At 43.7% G+C, this 18,688-nt stretch overlaps 1 protein-coding gene across 1 annotated transcript in view; it reads right to left on the minus strand.

Moving 5' to 3' along the window:
• Positions 1-725: 725 nt before the first annotated feature.
• Positions 726-18,688, minus strand: part of LOC130096186 (NACHT, LRR and PYD domains-containing protein 12-like) — a 33,449-nt gene continuing 15,486 nt past the window's right edge. Inside the window, exons 4-8 of the mRNA XM_056262870.1 lie at positions 4,418-4,594; positions 3,926-4,099; positions 3,354-3,527; positions 2,956-3,117; positions 726-944 (exon numbers count right to left, since the gene is read on the minus strand). Coding sequence (XP_056118845.1) covers positions 935-944; positions 2,956-3,117; positions 3,354-3,527; positions 3,926-4,099; positions 4,418-4,594 — 697 coding nt within the window. The 3' untranslated portion in view covers positions 726-934. The remainder of the gene's footprint in view (positions 945-2,955; positions 3,118-3,353; positions 3,528-3,925; positions 4,100-4,417; positions 4,595-18,688) is intronic.

Consider the following 18,688-nt stretch of genomic DNA (forward strand, 5'->3'; position numbering starts at 1 on the left):
TGTTCTGTATTAGGCTACCACTGTTCAGCTTTCGTGAAAACCACAAAGGTGCTCTCTTAGAAATGCTCATCAAAGCTGAAATGTGGTAACATTAAACGAGTAAAACATTTGTTGAACAGAACCTTAAACAAGTTCAACAGAACTTTTGAACGTGTCACTTAATCTAGTCCTACTTTCAGCTGGTGTGGTGGCTTTAGCTTCTTCATTGAGCGGTAGCAGTGGGCTCTCACAGATATCTCATTTGTTGCCCTATTTTTACCTGATACTTTAATAAAAGTACAAACACATGAAGTGAGAGGTATATACACATAATTAAACTTTATTTAAAGCATGATTAACCTGAAGCAGGACGGAGTCATGACTTAAAACACTACGCTAAAACGCTAGCTAGCGTTAGCAAATTACTTTCAAAGTTGCAAAGAAATAAAGAAACGTAAAATTTAAAGCCTTTATCTAATTTGCTGCGTGGTGTTGTCGTACTGGATGCCCGGACGATCCTCCGGATATCGTTAACAGACACTTTGGCAACTCCAGCAAACACCTTGTGAACTTCGTCTCTGCCATCGTAAATGTCGACTGTCACTGTTTAATGTTTTCTTCCGTTAACCGGAAATATCCAAACATTCTTACGCCAATGCGGAAGTGATGCGTGCATAGAGCCCATTACGAGCCGAGCCGAGCACTTTACGAGCACCTCCCGACCTCCTGATCATTTTTAAACATGTTTCTAATACGCATGCTAACACACACGCTGCTTTATTTAATAGTGAAGTCTGAGTCTCTTCCACCTGTATGAAACACATTTACACATGTATTTCTCCTCATAGACAGCAGTGAGACTCTTCTGTGGATCACCTGATGGTTTCTGCTCCTCTCATCTCCGTTTCACAGATTTAAACTATGATGTAAATCCACTGTCGTTTGCCGATCGATCTTAATCTACTCTGTAAAGTAGAACAGAAGAGAAAACAATCAGTGTTCAGCGGAACAAAGTGCAAATTATTTTATTTCAATTACTGTTTTCTGAGTAAAAATAAGTTAAATTGAATTCCTGTAATCGGATTAATAACCGACTTTAAATTATCTTGCATATATATTTGTGTTTTTAATAGGGCTTTCAAAATAACACGTTAATTTCGATTAATTAATCTGAGAAGAAATAACGCGTTAAAAAAAATAACGCAGATTAATCCATTCCGTTTTGACCTTTGCGGAGCCATTCTAGCCATAGCCACCATTCGTGTAAAAAGGAGGAGGGAGACAAGAACGCGCTGCTTGGATCCTTGTTTGGAACATTTACTTATAACAAACGGAGTTCGTCAACTCTAAAGTACCACATCAATGCAAAGCATCCAGGAGTGTGTGAGTGTGTCTGAGAGAAAGCGCGCTTGTGTGTGTGTGTGTGTGTGTGTGTGTGTGTGTGTGTGTGTGTGTGTGTGTGTGTGTGTGTGTGTTGTAACTTTTCACGCGCTCTCACGTCACACAACCATTTTCTCACGCACAGAAAAATCGCGCACCAAAGAGAGGACACGGAAACAGACAAGACAGACGTTATTATGATATTAAAAAAATCTCAGCTCTCAGATTCTGTCAATTTTATTACGAAAATCAAACAATAAATACCGTTTTGGCGCTTGTAAATGTGACATGAGTCATGACAGATCCCATAGCGGCACGTGAACCGATCATCTCTAGCTAATAGTAAATAAACACGAATGAACAATGTTGAAAGATACAGTAGGGCAGCCTAAAACTTACCGAAATGTATATTCCTCGATCAATCAGTGTTTTTCAACCGCGAAAAGAGGTCAATAAAACAGCTGGAGAACAATTATGTCACATAACATTTAGCCTAAGTTACCTCAGGAAAGCCATTTCATGTCCATATAGCACGTTATAGTTGGCTATAAAAAAAGAGCTATGGAGAGTATTTTTCTAAATTTATGTAGCCTACTACTACTATATTACATATGTATTATATTTTTACTTAAATATCAAAGTTGTTATTTGTAATAAACAAGCATTATATTTAATTTGATCTATTTTTAACCTTAAATACTACCAGCTGATATGGCTCTCTGTATTTTTACAGCATTGGGTGAGATTTTTTTTTTCTTGAGAAAAATGAATGCCTATATCTTGTATACCTAATATTTATCCAAATGAGTCAATATTGCATCAAATCACAAGAATTAAATTAAATTTAAATCGTGAAATTTGTGTCAAGCAATAATAATAAAAACGTAGCTTACCAGAAATTGTACCATGTAAACATTGTAAGATTGTGTATGCGATTAATTTAGATTAATTCATTATAGAGTATGTAATTAATTAGATTAAAAATTTTAATCGATTGACAGCCCTAGTTTTTAAATATAATAGATGTAAAACCTGAATCATGTTCATATGTGTGTGTGTGTGTGTGTGTGTGTGTCGGTGCGACTCCTATTGAGTCTCTGTAAAGGAGAAACTAATGAGTGTACGGCGTATGGAATAAACCACAGGGAGCAAATACTAATGTTATTTTGAGTTAAACACAAACCTTTAGTTAAAGCCGTTTGTCCTCTAGTTTAAACATGTTTGTAGGCTCTTAGTAAATAACTGAGAGTAAAGTAAGTGTAGAGTAGTGTGACGTGTTGCTTGTCACAGTAAAACACACTAGAGACAGAGACATTGCTCATGTGAGCTGGACGCTGTGAGCTGAAGCTGGAACTGCACTGATTTTAGCAGGAGTGCAGCGTTTCCTACAATCTGACCAAGTCTGTTTTCACACTGAAATGATTCACTTCTACTGACACAGTTCATAAAGCAGGTGTTGATGTATAAAGCTGTGACAGTGAGCTTTTCTTCTCTTTCCTCCTTTGTGTTCAACATTTCAATAACTTCACATCAAGGATTGTTCACAAATCAGAGGTAAATGAAGATCTCTTTAATATCTCAGTGATGTTTCCTCACCTCAGGACACAGTTTGAGTCTCGTAGCTCGTCTCTGAGCCGCTGCTGTGAGTCTCCGATCTTATTGCCTCTCAGATCAAGCTCTTTTAAAAACTGCAGTGCTTTTGAGTTAGTCAAAGACTGAGTTAAAGAAGAAACATCTGTAATGCCACAGTACTGTAGACTAGAGAGACACAAACAGAGGAAGAGAGATTATCTTACAAACAAATCATGAATGTGAAGAATTTTACACAAATATAATGTGAACTCAGACTCACTGTCAGATATTGAGAATAAAGTGTTTTAGTTTAATAAACCCAGAAAGTGCACTGCTATAACCAATGAAACATAAGCCCTGCTGTCTTCAAATAAATAAACTTCAGTCACACTGTAATTGCTGTACAGTATAATGACACTAACTGTAGTTTCTCCAGCTTGAATTGTGGGTTCATCAGTAGATCACTGAGGTTTTTCACTCCAGAGTCTCCTAGATTATTCCAGCTCAGGTCCAGCTCTCTCAGGTGTGACGGGTTTGATTTCAGAGCTGAAGTCAGGATGAGACTCTGTTCCTCTGTAATACTGCAATAACTCAGACTGAAGACAGAGAAATAACAATAGTTCACATCTATGATGATCATCTTATTGAAGAGCTACAGCAGCATTTAGTTTTCCAATAGTCTGTTTTTAAAACCCAGTCACACTAGTTCTGTGCGCTGGAAGACACTGTTTCTTCTCTTTCATTTTTAAAAAGACTTATCTCTTATTTATTCTCTGTAGAAAAGGCACATTTCTGCATGTACACAATCAGTACATTGTATCAGATGTTGGGAATTAAACAATTACTATCTAGATAAAAAAAACACATAAAAATGTGAGCAATAGGGAAACCCAGAAAGTGCACTGCTATAAACAATGAAACATAAGCCCTGCTGTCTTCAAATAAATAAACTTTCAGTCACACTGTAATTGCTGTACAGTATAATGACACTAACTGTAGTTTCTCCAGCTTGAATTGTGGGTTCATCAGTAGATCACTGAGGTTTTTCACTCCAGAGTCTCCTAGTTTATTCCAGCTCAGGTCCAGCTCTCTCAGGTGTGACGGGTTTGATTTCAGAGCTGAAGTCACATCAGAACAACCTTCATCTGTCATATCACAGTATCTTAACCTACATTAGCAGAGAGAGAGAGAGAGAGAGAGAGAGAGAGAGAGAGAGAGAGAGAGAAGAGAGAGAGAGGAGAGAGAGAGAGAGGAGAGAGAGAGAGGAGAGAGAATGAAGAAAATAAGAGACTCTTTATTCTGTAAAGTCACATCATCTTCATCAGCAAATAAAACAGACAGAGGAAGAGAGATCTTCATCTTTATTTCACCAGATCACAAAATACTAAGGTGAAAATGTTTGTACAAATATAATGTTAATGTGTTCTAGTTTAAACAGTTGAAGTGATTTTAAGCATTTTGATTCTTGTATGTGAATGTGACTGACCTCAATCTCTCCAGTTTTACAGTGTGAAATCCTTCAGTACGGCACATAAGTGCTTCACTCCTGAGTCCTCCTAGTTTATTCATGCTCAGGTCCAGCTCTCTCAGGTGTGACGGGTTTGATTTCAGAGCTGAAGTCAGGATGAGACTCTGTTTCTCTGTAATACTGCATCTATACAGACTGAAGACAGAGAAATAACAATAGTTCACATCTATGATGATCATCTTATTGAAGAGCTACAGCAGCATTTAGTTTCCAATAGTCTGTTTTAAAGCCCAGTCACACTAGTTCTGTGCGCTGGAAGACACTGTTTCTTCTCTTTCATCTTTAACTATTTATTTGACGTCTCTCTTCTTTATTTCTCTTCTTTACAGAACAACCTTCATCTGTCATTATACAGCGGCTTTAACCTACATTAGCAGAGAGAGAGAGAGAGAGAGAGAGAGAGAGAGAGAGAGAGAGAGAGAGAGGGAGAGAGAGAGAGAGAGAGAGAGAGAGTGAGAGAGAGAGAGAGAGAGAGAGAGAATGAAGAAAATAAGAGACTCTTTATTCCAGTAGCTAGGGCTGTCAAATTTAGTCGATGCCGTCTTGGTCGACTGACATTCTTATTGGTTGACCAGTTGCATTTTTTTTTTTTACCAATAGAAAGAAATTTTCAATGATTTACTCCTTGATATTTATTCCTTTATAAGCAGTTATATATTACTGCATTCTAAATATAATTAGCCTATGGTTTATCCCCAACTTTAAATGCTTTAATTTAGGCTATTTTGTAACAGCGCCACAGTTTAGCGCACACACATAGAACACTCGGTTCGCACGGCTGGCTGCACTGCTGCTTCATGCTCAGTAAGGGATAGGTAGTTCAGCTGTATTCATTCAGTTAGAACGCTACTTGTTTCGGTTTTTATACACTATATCAGGTCCGTAGCCAGCCTATTGAAAGGGGGGGTTATGTTTTTCAAAAAGTGGACATTTTTGCAGTTTTTTTCCTCCTTTTGTATTTAATTATGAGGTTCAAATACTTAATTTTGGTGACCTTTTATGCACTAATTTGTGCTGGATTAGCTTGTCTGCTGGTTAATGAGCACGCTTTTTGATGCACCTAAAATATTTTATTATTATAATTACTCTACGTTTATATGGCTATTATATTGTAGTCTATTGAGTGGACAAAATATAGAAATCCTTTTAATAAAAAAAAATAAAAAAATACATATACAGTATATAATATATATATATATATATATATATATAACTCCTCCCCCAGGTGAGAAGGATATTACCCCTCTAGGGGGGTCCGGGGGCATGCTCCCCCGTGAGAAAATTTTAAATATTCCATATTTTAAAGCATCAATCTGATGCATTTTGAGATGCATTTTTTGCCGTCTATCTATAAAATAGTTTATTGAGCCTTTTCTTTTAACAGTTTTAAATGTCAGTTACTGTGCGCGTGAAGAATGATAGTGCTCTCCTGTGTTCTAACAAAGGAACATGGTTAAGATACAGCAATGCAGTCCAGCAATATAGTCATTTTATGCGAAACCATAGAGCTTTATCTACAGATCAAGTATAGCCTAATAATAGTAACAGTGAATCATCTTGGAGGGAGTTTCATCATGTTGACTGTCGTAACCGAACGCAACGCGCTGTTTGAACGCTGAATGGAGAATGAATGACAGACAGCCGCAGCAGACGGAAACGTTTGCGTGAACTTGAATTTAATAACTTAAAAGTTAATTTGATTGTTTTTGTCGATTGATTTCATAAATCAGATTTATTACTTGTCCTAAACTACAACGAGTAAGATCATTCCCCGGAATCGATTCCAACCATTGCATTTTGAACCTTTGGAATCGACTCTCAATTCCCAACGCCTCGGAATCGATTCTTTTTGGACTCGATCCCCAGCCCTATCATTCAGATGCGATGCTTCTTCACCGTTGGTTTGAAAAGTGTATTGCGAGAACTCTCTCTGAACTGCACGCGCGGCGCACACACACACACGTCCAGCTACACAATAATCATATTAATTTGAAACAGCAACCAAGAATATTTGTCACAAGCACTGATTAAAACAATGATGACAATAATCACATAAACATTTTTTTTTTTTTAACGACTTAAATTCTGGACCTTTGGCAGTGAGGGGGGTTCGTTCGAACCACCCGAACCCCCCCTGCCTACGGGCTTGTATATGTTTTTATCTCGATGCGGCGTGGAAAAAAAGAGCGCGTCGCACCGCGACCGCGTTGCTTCCATCATGAGCGCGCACACCGCGCGCCTACATTTGAAATCGAACTTGAGCGCGCAAAAGACGTGAGCAGTCCCTTTAACGGCTTTATCATGCTGACTCAATAGATTGTGTTTTCTTGATATGTTTTTGTTTTTATTTGTACACTTGACACATTTGAAAATAGCCTAAATAATGTAACAAAACGAAAATAAACCTATATGCGGTCCTACAATACAGCCTATTATTATTAGGATTGTTTTTAGGCTCTTTGTTTTTTTTGTGTGTGTTTGTTTTAAAACTCCTAGATCGGCTGGACAAAAGTTAACCCATAGCTTTGAAAGTAAAGAAGAATACAGCCTGTATAAACGAGAGCTTTTGTTAGGATTTTTCATTGTGGCAGATAGCGGTTATATTTTTTTGTAGCGTGTGGTGTGGTCAGGTGCGCGATTGTGACTGTTACAGACAGTGCACCTCACTTTTTGCAGTTAAAAAAAAAATCACTTAATTTTCAAAGAATTGTATTATTATTATAGTTTTAGGTATTTTTTTTATGTTTTTTCGTTGTTGTTTTATAAATGCTCTATGACAATTGTTACATTTTTTTAAATCAAAACATCGCGTTTTTTTGTTGTTGTTTTTTTAGTCGACTAATCACTGCGCAGGACTACAGCCCTACCAGTAGCACCTCACTGCAGACACGAGATCCAGGGGGCGGAGTTGGATCCAGATTTAAGGGGTGGAGATTGGTAGGTTAAGGGGTGGGTTTAAGGATCAGGGGGTGGAGATGGGTAGGTTTAGGTATATGTAAGGTGGGAGGAGTTGGATCTGGATCCAACTCCTCCCCCTGGATTTCGTGTTCTGCAGTGAGGACCATCTCCTTTATTCTGTAAAGTCACATCATCTTCGTAAGCATTATTTGACCACATCACAAAATACTACGGTGAAAATGTTTGCAGAAATATAATGTGAATTTAGACACATTGTGAGATATTGAGTATAAAGTGTTTTAGTTTAAACTTTTGATTCTTGTATACGTATGTATCAGTGACGAGTCGTGCATTTCACACCTAGGCCTTCAGTGATGTCCAAACTGAATTAATAACTTTAAATAGTGTAGCTAGCAGCGCATATACTCTCTATATTTGTTGTGAAATTGCTGTTTTTATTTTGCACCGGCAGTTATTGGGTTAATGCGGAGAGTTTGGGAAAGGCCGAGAGAAACGAGCGAGTGAGTTCGGCTTGTGCGTTTGTGTTCAGTGGTTCTTGCGTTCTGATTATAAGTTCAGAAACGGAGCCGCCCTTTTCTTGTCCTTCAAGGGTTACAATAGTCCCTTGTTAGACATTACAATAGTATAACAACAGTAGAATAAAAAAAGAAGTTTCCATCATAAATTTACAAGAAAAATGAAGAAGAAAATCATATTCACCACGGAAAAAACGGGGGCAAAAAATTCATTATACTCACCAAAACTACTGATTATTTTATACACAAAATCCATCCTAATTTCTTTCCTCAAAAAGACTTCAATTACTTGGTTGTACATGTTATCTGTGCATTTCAGTCCCAACAACCTTTTCTATCGCCATCGAGGCTAATGCTGAAAGTGGAGTGTGTCCGTCGTATTTCTGGCATGAGTTTGAATTGGCTTTAGTGCTGAGAGTGTCTGCTCGACAGAAGCAGTAAACAGGGACAGTCTCCGCGACACATGCCGATGTGTACAGCTGACCCATGCTCTCACACCGATGTTTGAAGGAAATCAATGAGATCAGCGGGACGTTTGCCTTCATAATCAGTCATGGCATACATTACAGTCAGTTCATTCTGTTCTTATCCGGGACAGATCGAATAGCGTTCCGTGACTCTGCGTTAAGCTGGATAAGGCTGAATAAGGGATTTTTTCTATTAAATCTACAGGAATATATTTTAGTTTATGCAGTTCGCTACAGATGCGGTTAGCTAGCTCTGACCAAAGGCTCTGACTAATAGTAATAGTACACGCTCTGACCATCCAATCAAAGGACGTGAAAATGCAGACGTTATTGTATGCCTGCTAGATGGCCCCGCTGCAGTCAAATCGAAATCTGATTGGCTGATTAAATCTGACTGATTATCTGATTGGTTAAAGCAACAGTTTCATTGCCATTCATTTAAGCTACAGGCGCCCGCTCTATTGATTCTGAAGGCATCAAGGCAGATTTCGTTGGCCATGACAACACATGATGGCTGAAATATGATTGGATAAAAGCTCTAACACAGGGACGTGCACAGGGGGGTTGCTCAGGTTGCCCGGGCAACTGCCCATATGCCCTTCTCGACTCAGGTTGCCCTTCCGAGAAAAAAAAAAAATCGTACAATGGATGCAGAATTTCACGTAGGCCTATATTAAAATAATAATAAAAAAATAAAAATAATCGCAAAGCCTCATTCACTTCCATTCGGGCACCGAAAGTGAAAGTCAGTAAGAGAAGGGCAAACTGTTTACATGGCTGTAGCGCTGCACGCGACCATAGACTGCACGCGACCGGCGTAGGGCCACGCAAATTACTTAAGGCCCCGCCTCCATCTCGTGTCATGTGTACAACATCCATGACAAAATGAAGCGACACTATCCTTCTGGTCACGAAAAGAGGAAGAAGAAAAAACCATTAGAGTGAATTGCGGGAACAACAATCAGGTAAACTTGTGTTCTCTGCTCTCTAAGTTTGATGTCAGCAAAGTTTGATGTTTTTCGGTCTTGCTAACCTAGCTGGGCAGGCAGTGCATCTCTTGCATCACTTTGTGCCTGACAAAAGTGAGAGTAAAATACAATTATTTATTACGTTTGTTTTTGATAAACGACAAAGTGCAACGGTGTTTGTTTACTGCAGCTCAGAAAACATAACCACGTCGTGTGTATTATCGTGCGTTCAAATGCGCGTGCACGAAATGAAACGCGCATTTTTCAAGCAGAAATATGTGGAGACCAGACATACTGTACAATATATGCACGTGAATGATGGCACTCCCAATCAAAGTACACATTATACTTTTAAAACAAGACACTGATTATCTAGTCTCAGTGTTAAAAACTCTAAACAACTACTACACTAATTATGCAAGATAGAAAGCAATGACAATTTGACATTGATTGACTATTGATTTATAGGCTATATTGAATTTAAAATGTTGATTAGCTGGACATACTGGTCAATATGGATGCACATCCCTCAGTAAATAACCATAAATCAAGAATTGCTTCAACATGCATAATAATAAATAAAAAAATCATACTGATGCCGAAAATGCCCAGGCTGTAGAGAGAACCAAAGTTAATCCCAAAAGCCAAAGCTCAGGGTTATAATTTATTATTTTCTTCTTATTTATGTTTACGTTAATATTCACTTACTTAATAATATTCACTTGTTATCTTAACATTCTATAGAAAATACTCTATTCAATAAATATTGTTTGTTTGAACCTCATTCTGTTCTATACTATTGTTGTACTTATTCTTTGACTGTTTTGTTTAAAGGAGGGAGGATTGTATTGGGAGCGCTGAAGTGTCAGGTGCGACTGTGGCAATGGCAAATGGTTTACATAGCTCATGACATCACGGGTCAGGTAGAGGCCCATTAGCAGAATTTTGCTTAGGGCCCCAGGGAGGTCAGGATCGGCACTGGGTTTAGCAGTCGATTCTGTTCCCGACCGGAATTCCTGTTCCCTTTACGCAATCATACTACAAATCATGCGTAGTTGCCCAGTTACCATACGTACCATCAGAACTGAATTCGAGCAAAAAGCACAATTGAATGTAGGGGAAGCCAAAAGGTTAAAAAAGGATTGTATTTTTTCCCGAAATCTAAGCGTTTTTTTTTATTATTAGAAGCGAGTTCCCTTTCGAACGGTCACTTCGTATTGCGTAGCTATACGCAGTGGGGAAACTCCTTTTCCTCGATTTACTGAAACCTATATGTAAAACGCATTTGCAGCTGCACAGCTAGCACACTGAGCGTCTGGCACGCTCATAGGCTGTGCTGCCGCAACTGCACAACCAATGGCGCGGGCGACTCTGACATACAGCCAATGAGCTAGCTCAACGTCAGAGCCCGTCAAGGGGGTGTGGTTTAGCCTATAAAAGACCCCCGAATTCGCCATTATAGCAGATTTTACTCCTTCAGCGACAGTACACATGTCCCTGAGCTTTTTACTGTGAATTCGCCGTCGAACAAGCCTTTCAGCCTGAGCGAGCTTCTCTTCAGCAGACTTCGCCTGCACGTCGATTGTCTCCTGACGCCGTCTCACCTGTGGCTATCCGGCGACATCCTATATCCTTTATATTATTGTGTTTGTTTCAGAATGCCTCGTTCATCCTGCGCCACGTGCGGAGGCCGTCTGCACGAGGCAGACCAACACGAGAGCTGCATTTCCTGCTTGGGTGTCGACCACGCGGAGAATGCACTCTCTGCCGGCGGATGTGCGGCCTGCGACTGCATGCCTATCTCCGTGCTGCGCAATCGGCTAGCTCTCTCTCGAGACGGCGATGCCGCTTCAACCACGCTTTCCATTCCGAGGAAGAAGAAGCGTCGCAGCCAACGGCAACCGGAGGGTATGGAGTTTTGTGAACGCACGCCGGCCGCGTCCCCGCGTGCTTCACTTTCTCCGACTCAAACGCCATCACCAGTTCTGTTCACAGGAGACCAACGCCCCCCCCCACACGTGGCGGGCCTCGTCTCCTTCGGCGGATCTCTCGAGCGCGACGACAGCATATCCATCGCCGCTTCTGAGGACGAATGGCCGGGCTCTCTCGACCCCGTCACCGCTTCTCAATCCGTGGCCAGTGGATTAGCGACCAGGACGAACTCCGACGCCGAAATGCTTCGGATCCTGACGAAGGCCGTCGCGGACCTCGAGCTAGAGTGGGCCTCGCCCGAGGAGCCGCCTCGTAGTCGGCTGGATGGATGGTTTCTGGAGGGGCGCCAGCAGGCCCCGCGTCACAAACCGGCGCCATTTTTCCCTGAGGTCCACGAGGAGCTAACCAAGGCCTGGCGCGCTCCTTACTCAGCACGTGTGGGTTCTGCAGTTTCCGCGACGCTCTCCTCCGTGGATGGCGCAGCGGAAAAGGGTTATGAGTCTTTGCCGCCCCTCGAAGAGGCCGTGGCAGCTCATCTTTGCCCGAGCACTGCAGCTAGCTGGCGAGCTAGAGCCGCTCATCCCAACAAACCCTGCCGAAACACCTCAGCCCTCGCTGGACGCGCGTACTCCGCCTCCGGTCAGGCTGCATCGGCCCTGCACACGATGGCCGTGTTGCAGGTCTACCAGGCCAAACTCCTCCGGTCCATGGACGAGTCTGGCCCGGACCCGGAGACCTTTCGAGACCTGAGGAGTGCTACAGACTTAGCGCTGCGTGCTACTAAGGCTACAGCACAGGCCATCGGAAGAAACATGGCGAGCTTGGTCGTGCTCGAGCGCCATCTTTGGCTTAACCTCACTGAGATCAAGGACGCCGACAGAACGAGGTTTCTCGACGCCCCGGTGTCCAGCTCCGGTCTCTTCGGCCCGGCGGTGAAAGGATTCTCGGAGAGGTACACAGAGGCACAGAAAGCGTCCCAGGCCATGCGACACTTCTTGCCGAAACGTTCGAGCTCCGCGACCAGCAAGCCCAAGCCGCCGCCTTCGCCTCATCCAGCCAAGCCGGTGAAACAGGCCTCTCAGCCCCGCCCTGCGGCTGATAGCCAACGCCAGCCAAGGCCCGCGAAGCGCTACCCGCTCCCCAGGCGTCAAGGCCCTCGACCCAGCGCCGCGGCCGACCAGGTGCCTCCGAAGTCGTCCTAGCACGGAGAGGAAAGAGAGAGGGCTCGTGTCTCGCGCTTGCCGGACCACCCTCGAAAAAGCTGGCAAAACTTCCCACAGCTCCCTGTTCAGTTCAGGCGGCTGGGGATTTTATTATTGTAAACAGGCCCGCAGCAGTGAGCGCGTCTTTGCAAACAAACGCCGTTTTCACGGCGACCCAAATAAAGCACAAAAAGAGTATGTTTCACAATCACAACACACGGGTTCACGGTCCCCCTTCACTAGGCGGCCCCCGCCCTGTTGTAAGACTGAATTCCCCCCGGGCAAAAGCCGGTATAATCAGTCAAACACTCAGTATGTGCACAAATCACAGTGTAAGGGTATTAGGTCCCCCTATATTAGGCGGTCCCCCCCATTCAGTGTGTCAAGCCCTAGCCACACGGGCGATGGCCTGGCAAGCCATCCCCGGTGTGTCGAGTTGGGTCATAAACACTATAAAGCGAGGCTACTCGCTCCAATTCGCTCGCAGGCCCCCGAAATTCCAGGCGGTTATCGAGACATCGGTGAGAAGCGGCGTGGGTCACGTGCTTCGCACCGAAGTTCAGAATTTATTAGCAAAAGGAGCGATAGAGTCAGTCCCTCCCGCGCTAATGTATTCGGGGTTTTACAGCCGCTATTTTCTAATTCCAAAGAAAGACGGCGGGCTCAGACCCATACTAGATCTGAGACGTTTGAACAGGGCTCTCATGAGACGGCCGTTCAGAATGTTAACACTCAAACAAATTCTCGCGCAAGTTCGCCCGGGGGATTGGTTTGTTTCAATGGATCTGAAAGATGCATACTTTCATATTCAGATCGACCCTCGTCACAGGCCATTCTTGAGATTCGCCTTCGAGGGGAGGGCATATCAATACACCGTTCTGCCGTTCGGCCTGTGTCTGGCACCTCGTACATTCACGAAATGTATGGATGCAGCGCTCTCCCCGCTAAAAAGCCAGGGTGTGCGTGTGCTGAATTATCTCGACGACTGGCTGGTGCTAGCGCAGTCGAGAGACGAACTAATAGTTCACAGGGATTTGATTCTCGGCCATTTAAAATGCCTGGGTCTCACAATCAATGTTGCCAAAAGCGAACTGAACCCCAGCCAGACTGTGGTCTTTCTGGGAACGGTTTTAGACTCGGTGACAATGAAAGCGCGGCTCACTCAGGAGCGCGCGCTCTCTGTGCAGACACTGGCAGCCGCATTCAGGGCGCGCGAGCACGCGCCTCTGAAGAGGTTTCAGAAACTGCTTGGTCTAATGGCAGCCGCATCATCAGTACTCCACATGGGATTACTGCGCATGCGCCCGCTGCAGCACTGGCTGAAACGCCGTGTGCCAACCCATGCATGGCAGTCAGGCAGCCTGCGCATTATGGTGAATCACGGGTGTTTAAGAGCACTGATTCCCTGGCGGGCTCAGGACTGGTACCACAAGGGGGTGACCATGGGGGTAGTTTCCAGGAGGAAGGTGGTTTTTACAGACGCATCCAACCTGGGTTGGGGAGCGCTGCACGAGGGCAAGCCTGCCTCCGGCCTCTGGTCGAGCACGGAGCAGAGCTTACATATCAACTGTCTGGAAATGAAAGCAGTTGGTTTGGCCCTGAAAGCATTTCTGTTAAACCTCAGGGGTCACCATGTCCTGGTCCGTACGGACAACATGTCAGTGGTGGCCTACATAAATCGCCAGGGTGGCATCAGGTCGGGCAACCTGTATGCTATGGCGAGGGACCTCCTCCTATGGGCACAGGCCAACCTGAGCTCCCTGAGAGCAGCGCACATCCCGGGCGTCCAAAATCTGGGCGCGGATATGCTCTCACGGGGCAACACTCCCCTAAGCGAGTGGTCTCTGAACCCTCAGACGGTCAGTCTGATATGGGAGAGATTCGGCGAGGCCGAAATCGACCTTTTCGCCTCGAGAGCCAACACCCACTGCAGGGTGTTTTTCTCGAAGAACAGGGACGCGCTGGCCCATCCCTGGCCCAACCGCCCCCTTTATGCTTTCCCCCCCATCTCGATGGTCCCACAAGTCATCGAACGGGTCAGGGAGAGCGGATGCCCAGTCCTTCTGGTGGCTCCTCTCTGGAAATCCAGACCATGGTTTCCGGAGCTGGTTCAGCTGTCAGACACGGTCCCCTGGCCCGTTCCAATGAGGAGGGACCTCCTCACACAGGCCAAAGGGACGATATGGCACCCCCGACCCGATTTATGGGCCCTCCATGTGTGGCCCCTAAACGGGTACCCGGGGGCCTTCCTGACAAGGTCTTAGGCACTATCTCTGAAGCAAGGGCCCCGTCTACTAGGCGTCTGTATGCTTTGAAGTGGTCGGGTTTTTCCAGCTGGTGCTCGAAAAATCGAGTTGACCCAGAGTCATGTGAGGTATCGGTGGTACTCTCCTTCCTGCAGGAGCTACTGGACGCGGGCCGCACCCCGTCCACGCTCAAAGTTTATGTGGCAGCCATCGCAGCGCATCATGCGTTGGTGGCTGGTCAATCACTGGGAAGAAATGACCTGGTAGTAAGATTTCTGAAGGGCGCTAGGAGAATTAACCCCTCCAGGCCCCCATCAGTACCTCCCTGGGACCTCTCCACGGTCCTCAGGGCCCTGAAGGGGCCGCCTTTTGAACCGCTCCGGTCGGTGGATCTAAAACCACTCTCGCTTAAGACTGCTCTCCTGTTGGCATTGGCATCTATCAAGCGAGTGGGAGATCTGCAGGCCCTTTCTGTGAGTCCGGCATGTTTGGAGTTTGGAGCGGATGACTCCAGAGTCATTCTCAAACCCAGGCATGGTTACGTACCCAAGGTGCTCTCAACGCCGTTTAGAGCGCAAGTTATCACGCTATTAGCCCTTCCCCCTTCTGCCGAGGATGGGGAGGTTAATCTTCTCTGCCCTGTCAGGGCGCTGAGAGTCTATCTGGAGCGTTCTGCGTCTTTTAGACAGTCAGAACAGCTGTTTGTCTGCTTTGGTGGCCGATCTAAGGGTGGTCCAGTTACCAAGCAAAGACTGTCTAGATGGATAGTGGATGCCATTTCTATGGCTTATACTTCAGTGGGTCAGGTTTGCCCTATAGGTGTCAGGGCCCATTCGACTAGAGGCATGGCCTCGTCATGGGCTTGGTCATCTGGGTTTCCCATTCAAGATATTTGTGATGCGGCCGGCTGGTCCTCGCCTTCCACATTTATGAAGTTCTATAATATGGAGGTGCCTTCCCTGCAGGCGAAGGTTCTTTCAGTATGATTAAGACTCGATGCTGTCTGGTCTTGTCTACAAAAAATTTACTGTGCATAATCACATACATACACATATAAACCCGCTTAGGCCGGTTATGAATTGTACTAATAATCCCGACAGTGTCGGGGTTTGTTAGTATATTCTGTTGGTTGTTACTGACTCTTATATGTTATTCAGGCCTGACAGTGTCTGGTCTGTTATATATATATATTCTTATATTGGGTTCTGGCTTGTTCTGTTAGCTCAGGGGGCCTGAGTTGCAGTGCAACCAGTTACTAAGGGTGCGGCGTTTTACAGGGCGTCCCCACTGCGTATAGCTACGCAATACGAAGTGACCGTTCGAAAGGGAACTACTCGGTTACTATCGTAACCTCAGTTCCCTGAGAGAGGGAACGAGTATTGCGTAGCCGGCCGCACTTAGTAACGGGTGAAGTTGTCGCTTCAGTCGTATAAACCTGCTATAATGGCGAATTCGGGGGTCTTTTATAGGCTAAACCACACCCCCTTGACGGGCTCTGACGTTGAGCTAGCTCATTGGCTGTATGTCAGAGTCGCCCGCGCCATTGGTTGTGCAGTTGCGGCAGCACAGCCTATGAGCGTGCCAGACGCTCAGTGTGCTAGCTGTGCAGCTGCAAATGCGTTTTACATATAGGTTTCAGTAAATCGAGGAAAAGGAGTTTCCCCACTGCGTATAGCTACGCAATACTCGTTCCCTCTCTCAGGGAACTGAGGTTACGATAGTAACCGAGTAGTTTTTCCCCATCTGTCAATTCAATCCAGATTATTTATTTTCAAATTAAAAAATAAATAAATAATAATAATTTAAAAAGACAATAAACAATAATATGAGGAACTCTTTTTCTCATGTGTATTTTGGTGACATTTAACATATTGTTAATACATTTTGTATACTGTTTACAAAGTTGTATATCATAAACCTGTCATCTCTGACGTTTTGCAATCTTTATAAATAATAATAAGACCATAATATGAGGCATTGCGTTTGGACATAAACACGATCAGATAAGGCAATTTGTATGGGCAAAATTCAATTTAATATATTCCTTCATATAGCCCGTGAGTTTTTTTTTTTTGGGGGGGGGGGGGGGGGGGGGGGGTTGTGCCCCTTTTTCAGGTCAGAGCAACTGCCCCACAAAATTCCTGTGCACGTCCCTGCTCTAACATAAACATACACTACTGGAAGCAGTGCAAACAAGAGAAAAGCTATGAAATTAAGAGAATGGACTATTGGGAATCATTTAATACTCATTCATGGAAAAAATATATTAAAGTGCAAGGCCTTGCTGACCCTGACGGCACACCACTGGTATCAGTGTTGGGGAAAGTTACTTTTAAAAGTAATGCATTACAATATTTAGTTACTCCCCAAAAAAGTAACTAATTGCGTTACTTAGTTACTTTTTATGGAAAGTAATGTGTTACGTTACTTTTGCGTTACTTTTTCTTACCTGGCTGAGGCTTGATCTCTCTCAGGTCTTACAGGTGTTTTTTCGACTGAGAAGTTATTGTACTAGTGTTTAAAGCAGTAATATATTCAACAACAGCCTATATAAGCACCTTAATGTTCTTTTAAAAACACATATATATTAAATAATAATATAGAATAATATTATATTCGGAGATCTTCCTGATCCCAGAGCTATGCATGCTATATAAAATATCAATAAACATTACACATTATGGAAAGTAAAGTGTTTTTTTACTTTTGTACTTTTTGTGTGGGTAGACTATATAAAGTGAATTCACTATCCATTGTAATAATAAAGAGTGTAATACTAGCAAATTGCCATTATGAAATAAGTTATATTAGGGTAAAGACATATCTCAAACATTTAAAATGTTTTATTAACTTATTAGAGGACAATAAGATGAAATTTGAGAACAAACAACACCACCAATTAAACAGATCTGTCAGCTTTCACCGGTGATGTGGAGGGAGAACATACCGTTCGCTGGACTCAATGTCATCTCGTAAAACTGCGTGCAAGTCCGTAAAACTGACCTCGTCTTCATCATTCTCTGTTTCATTCATCATCAGCTTGAAACATTCTGAATGCTTTCACAAAGTTCGAGCCATTGTCAGTGACCGTGGCAGTTATCTTACCACAATGAGCATATGAGCTGTGAATTTGCTCAAACTCCGCTGCGATGGTATCGTACGTGTGTCTCCCATGAAATCGTCTGCAGGCGATTGCAGCTTTTTTGCGATGCAGAGTAGCAGGATCTATCCAGTGTACTGTAATCCCAGACATCCCAAGTTTCCCGGAAGTTCCGAGAGTCTCCCGCATATTGATAGCGTCTCCCTGATGACCGCAAATTAGTTCAAATCTCCCGGAATCTATGCATAACATAGCGCACGGCAGAGAGGGAGAGAGCAAGAGACGAGAGCAAGAGACCTTGCTCTGTCGTGCGCGCTATGTATGTTTTGCGCGCAGTATAGTCCAACCCCCACGTCAACAACCCCATTTTTTTAAATGCAAATTAATTAAACTGAAAAGTAACTCGCATTACTTTTTTAAAACAGTAACTCGAATATTAATGTGTAAATTTATAAAGTAATGCATTACTTTACTCGTTACTCCAGAAAAGTAATATTATTACGTAACGCACGTTACTTGTAACGCGTTACCCCCAACACTGACTGGTATATATATATATATATATACGGTATCTGAGGTAGAAGCGTGATTTCGGAGTGTGTGATTGGCTGAATGTGAGGTAGAAGCGTGCTTTCGGAGTGTGTGATTGGCTGAATGTGAGGTAGAAGCGCGCTTTCGGAGCGTGTGATTGGCTGAATGTGAGGTAGAAGAGTGCTTTCGGAGCGTGTGATTGGCTGAATGTGAGATAGAAGTGTGCTTTCGGAGTGTGTGATTGGCTGAATGTGAGGTAGAAGCGTGCTTTCGGAGTGTGTGATTGGCTGAATGTGAGGTAGAAGCGCGCTTTCGGAGCGTGTGATTGGCTGAATGTGAGATAGAAGTG

This window comes from Rhinichthys klamathensis, unplaced genomic scaffold, assembly GCF_029890125.1.
Source record: "Rhinichthys klamathensis goyatoka isolate OS25496 unplaced genomic scaffold, OSU_Roscu_1.1 h1tg000011l_1, whole genome shotgun sequence".
NCBI lineage: Eukaryota > Metazoa > Chordata > Actinopteri > Cypriniformes > Leuciscidae > Rhinichthys > Rhinichthys klamathensis.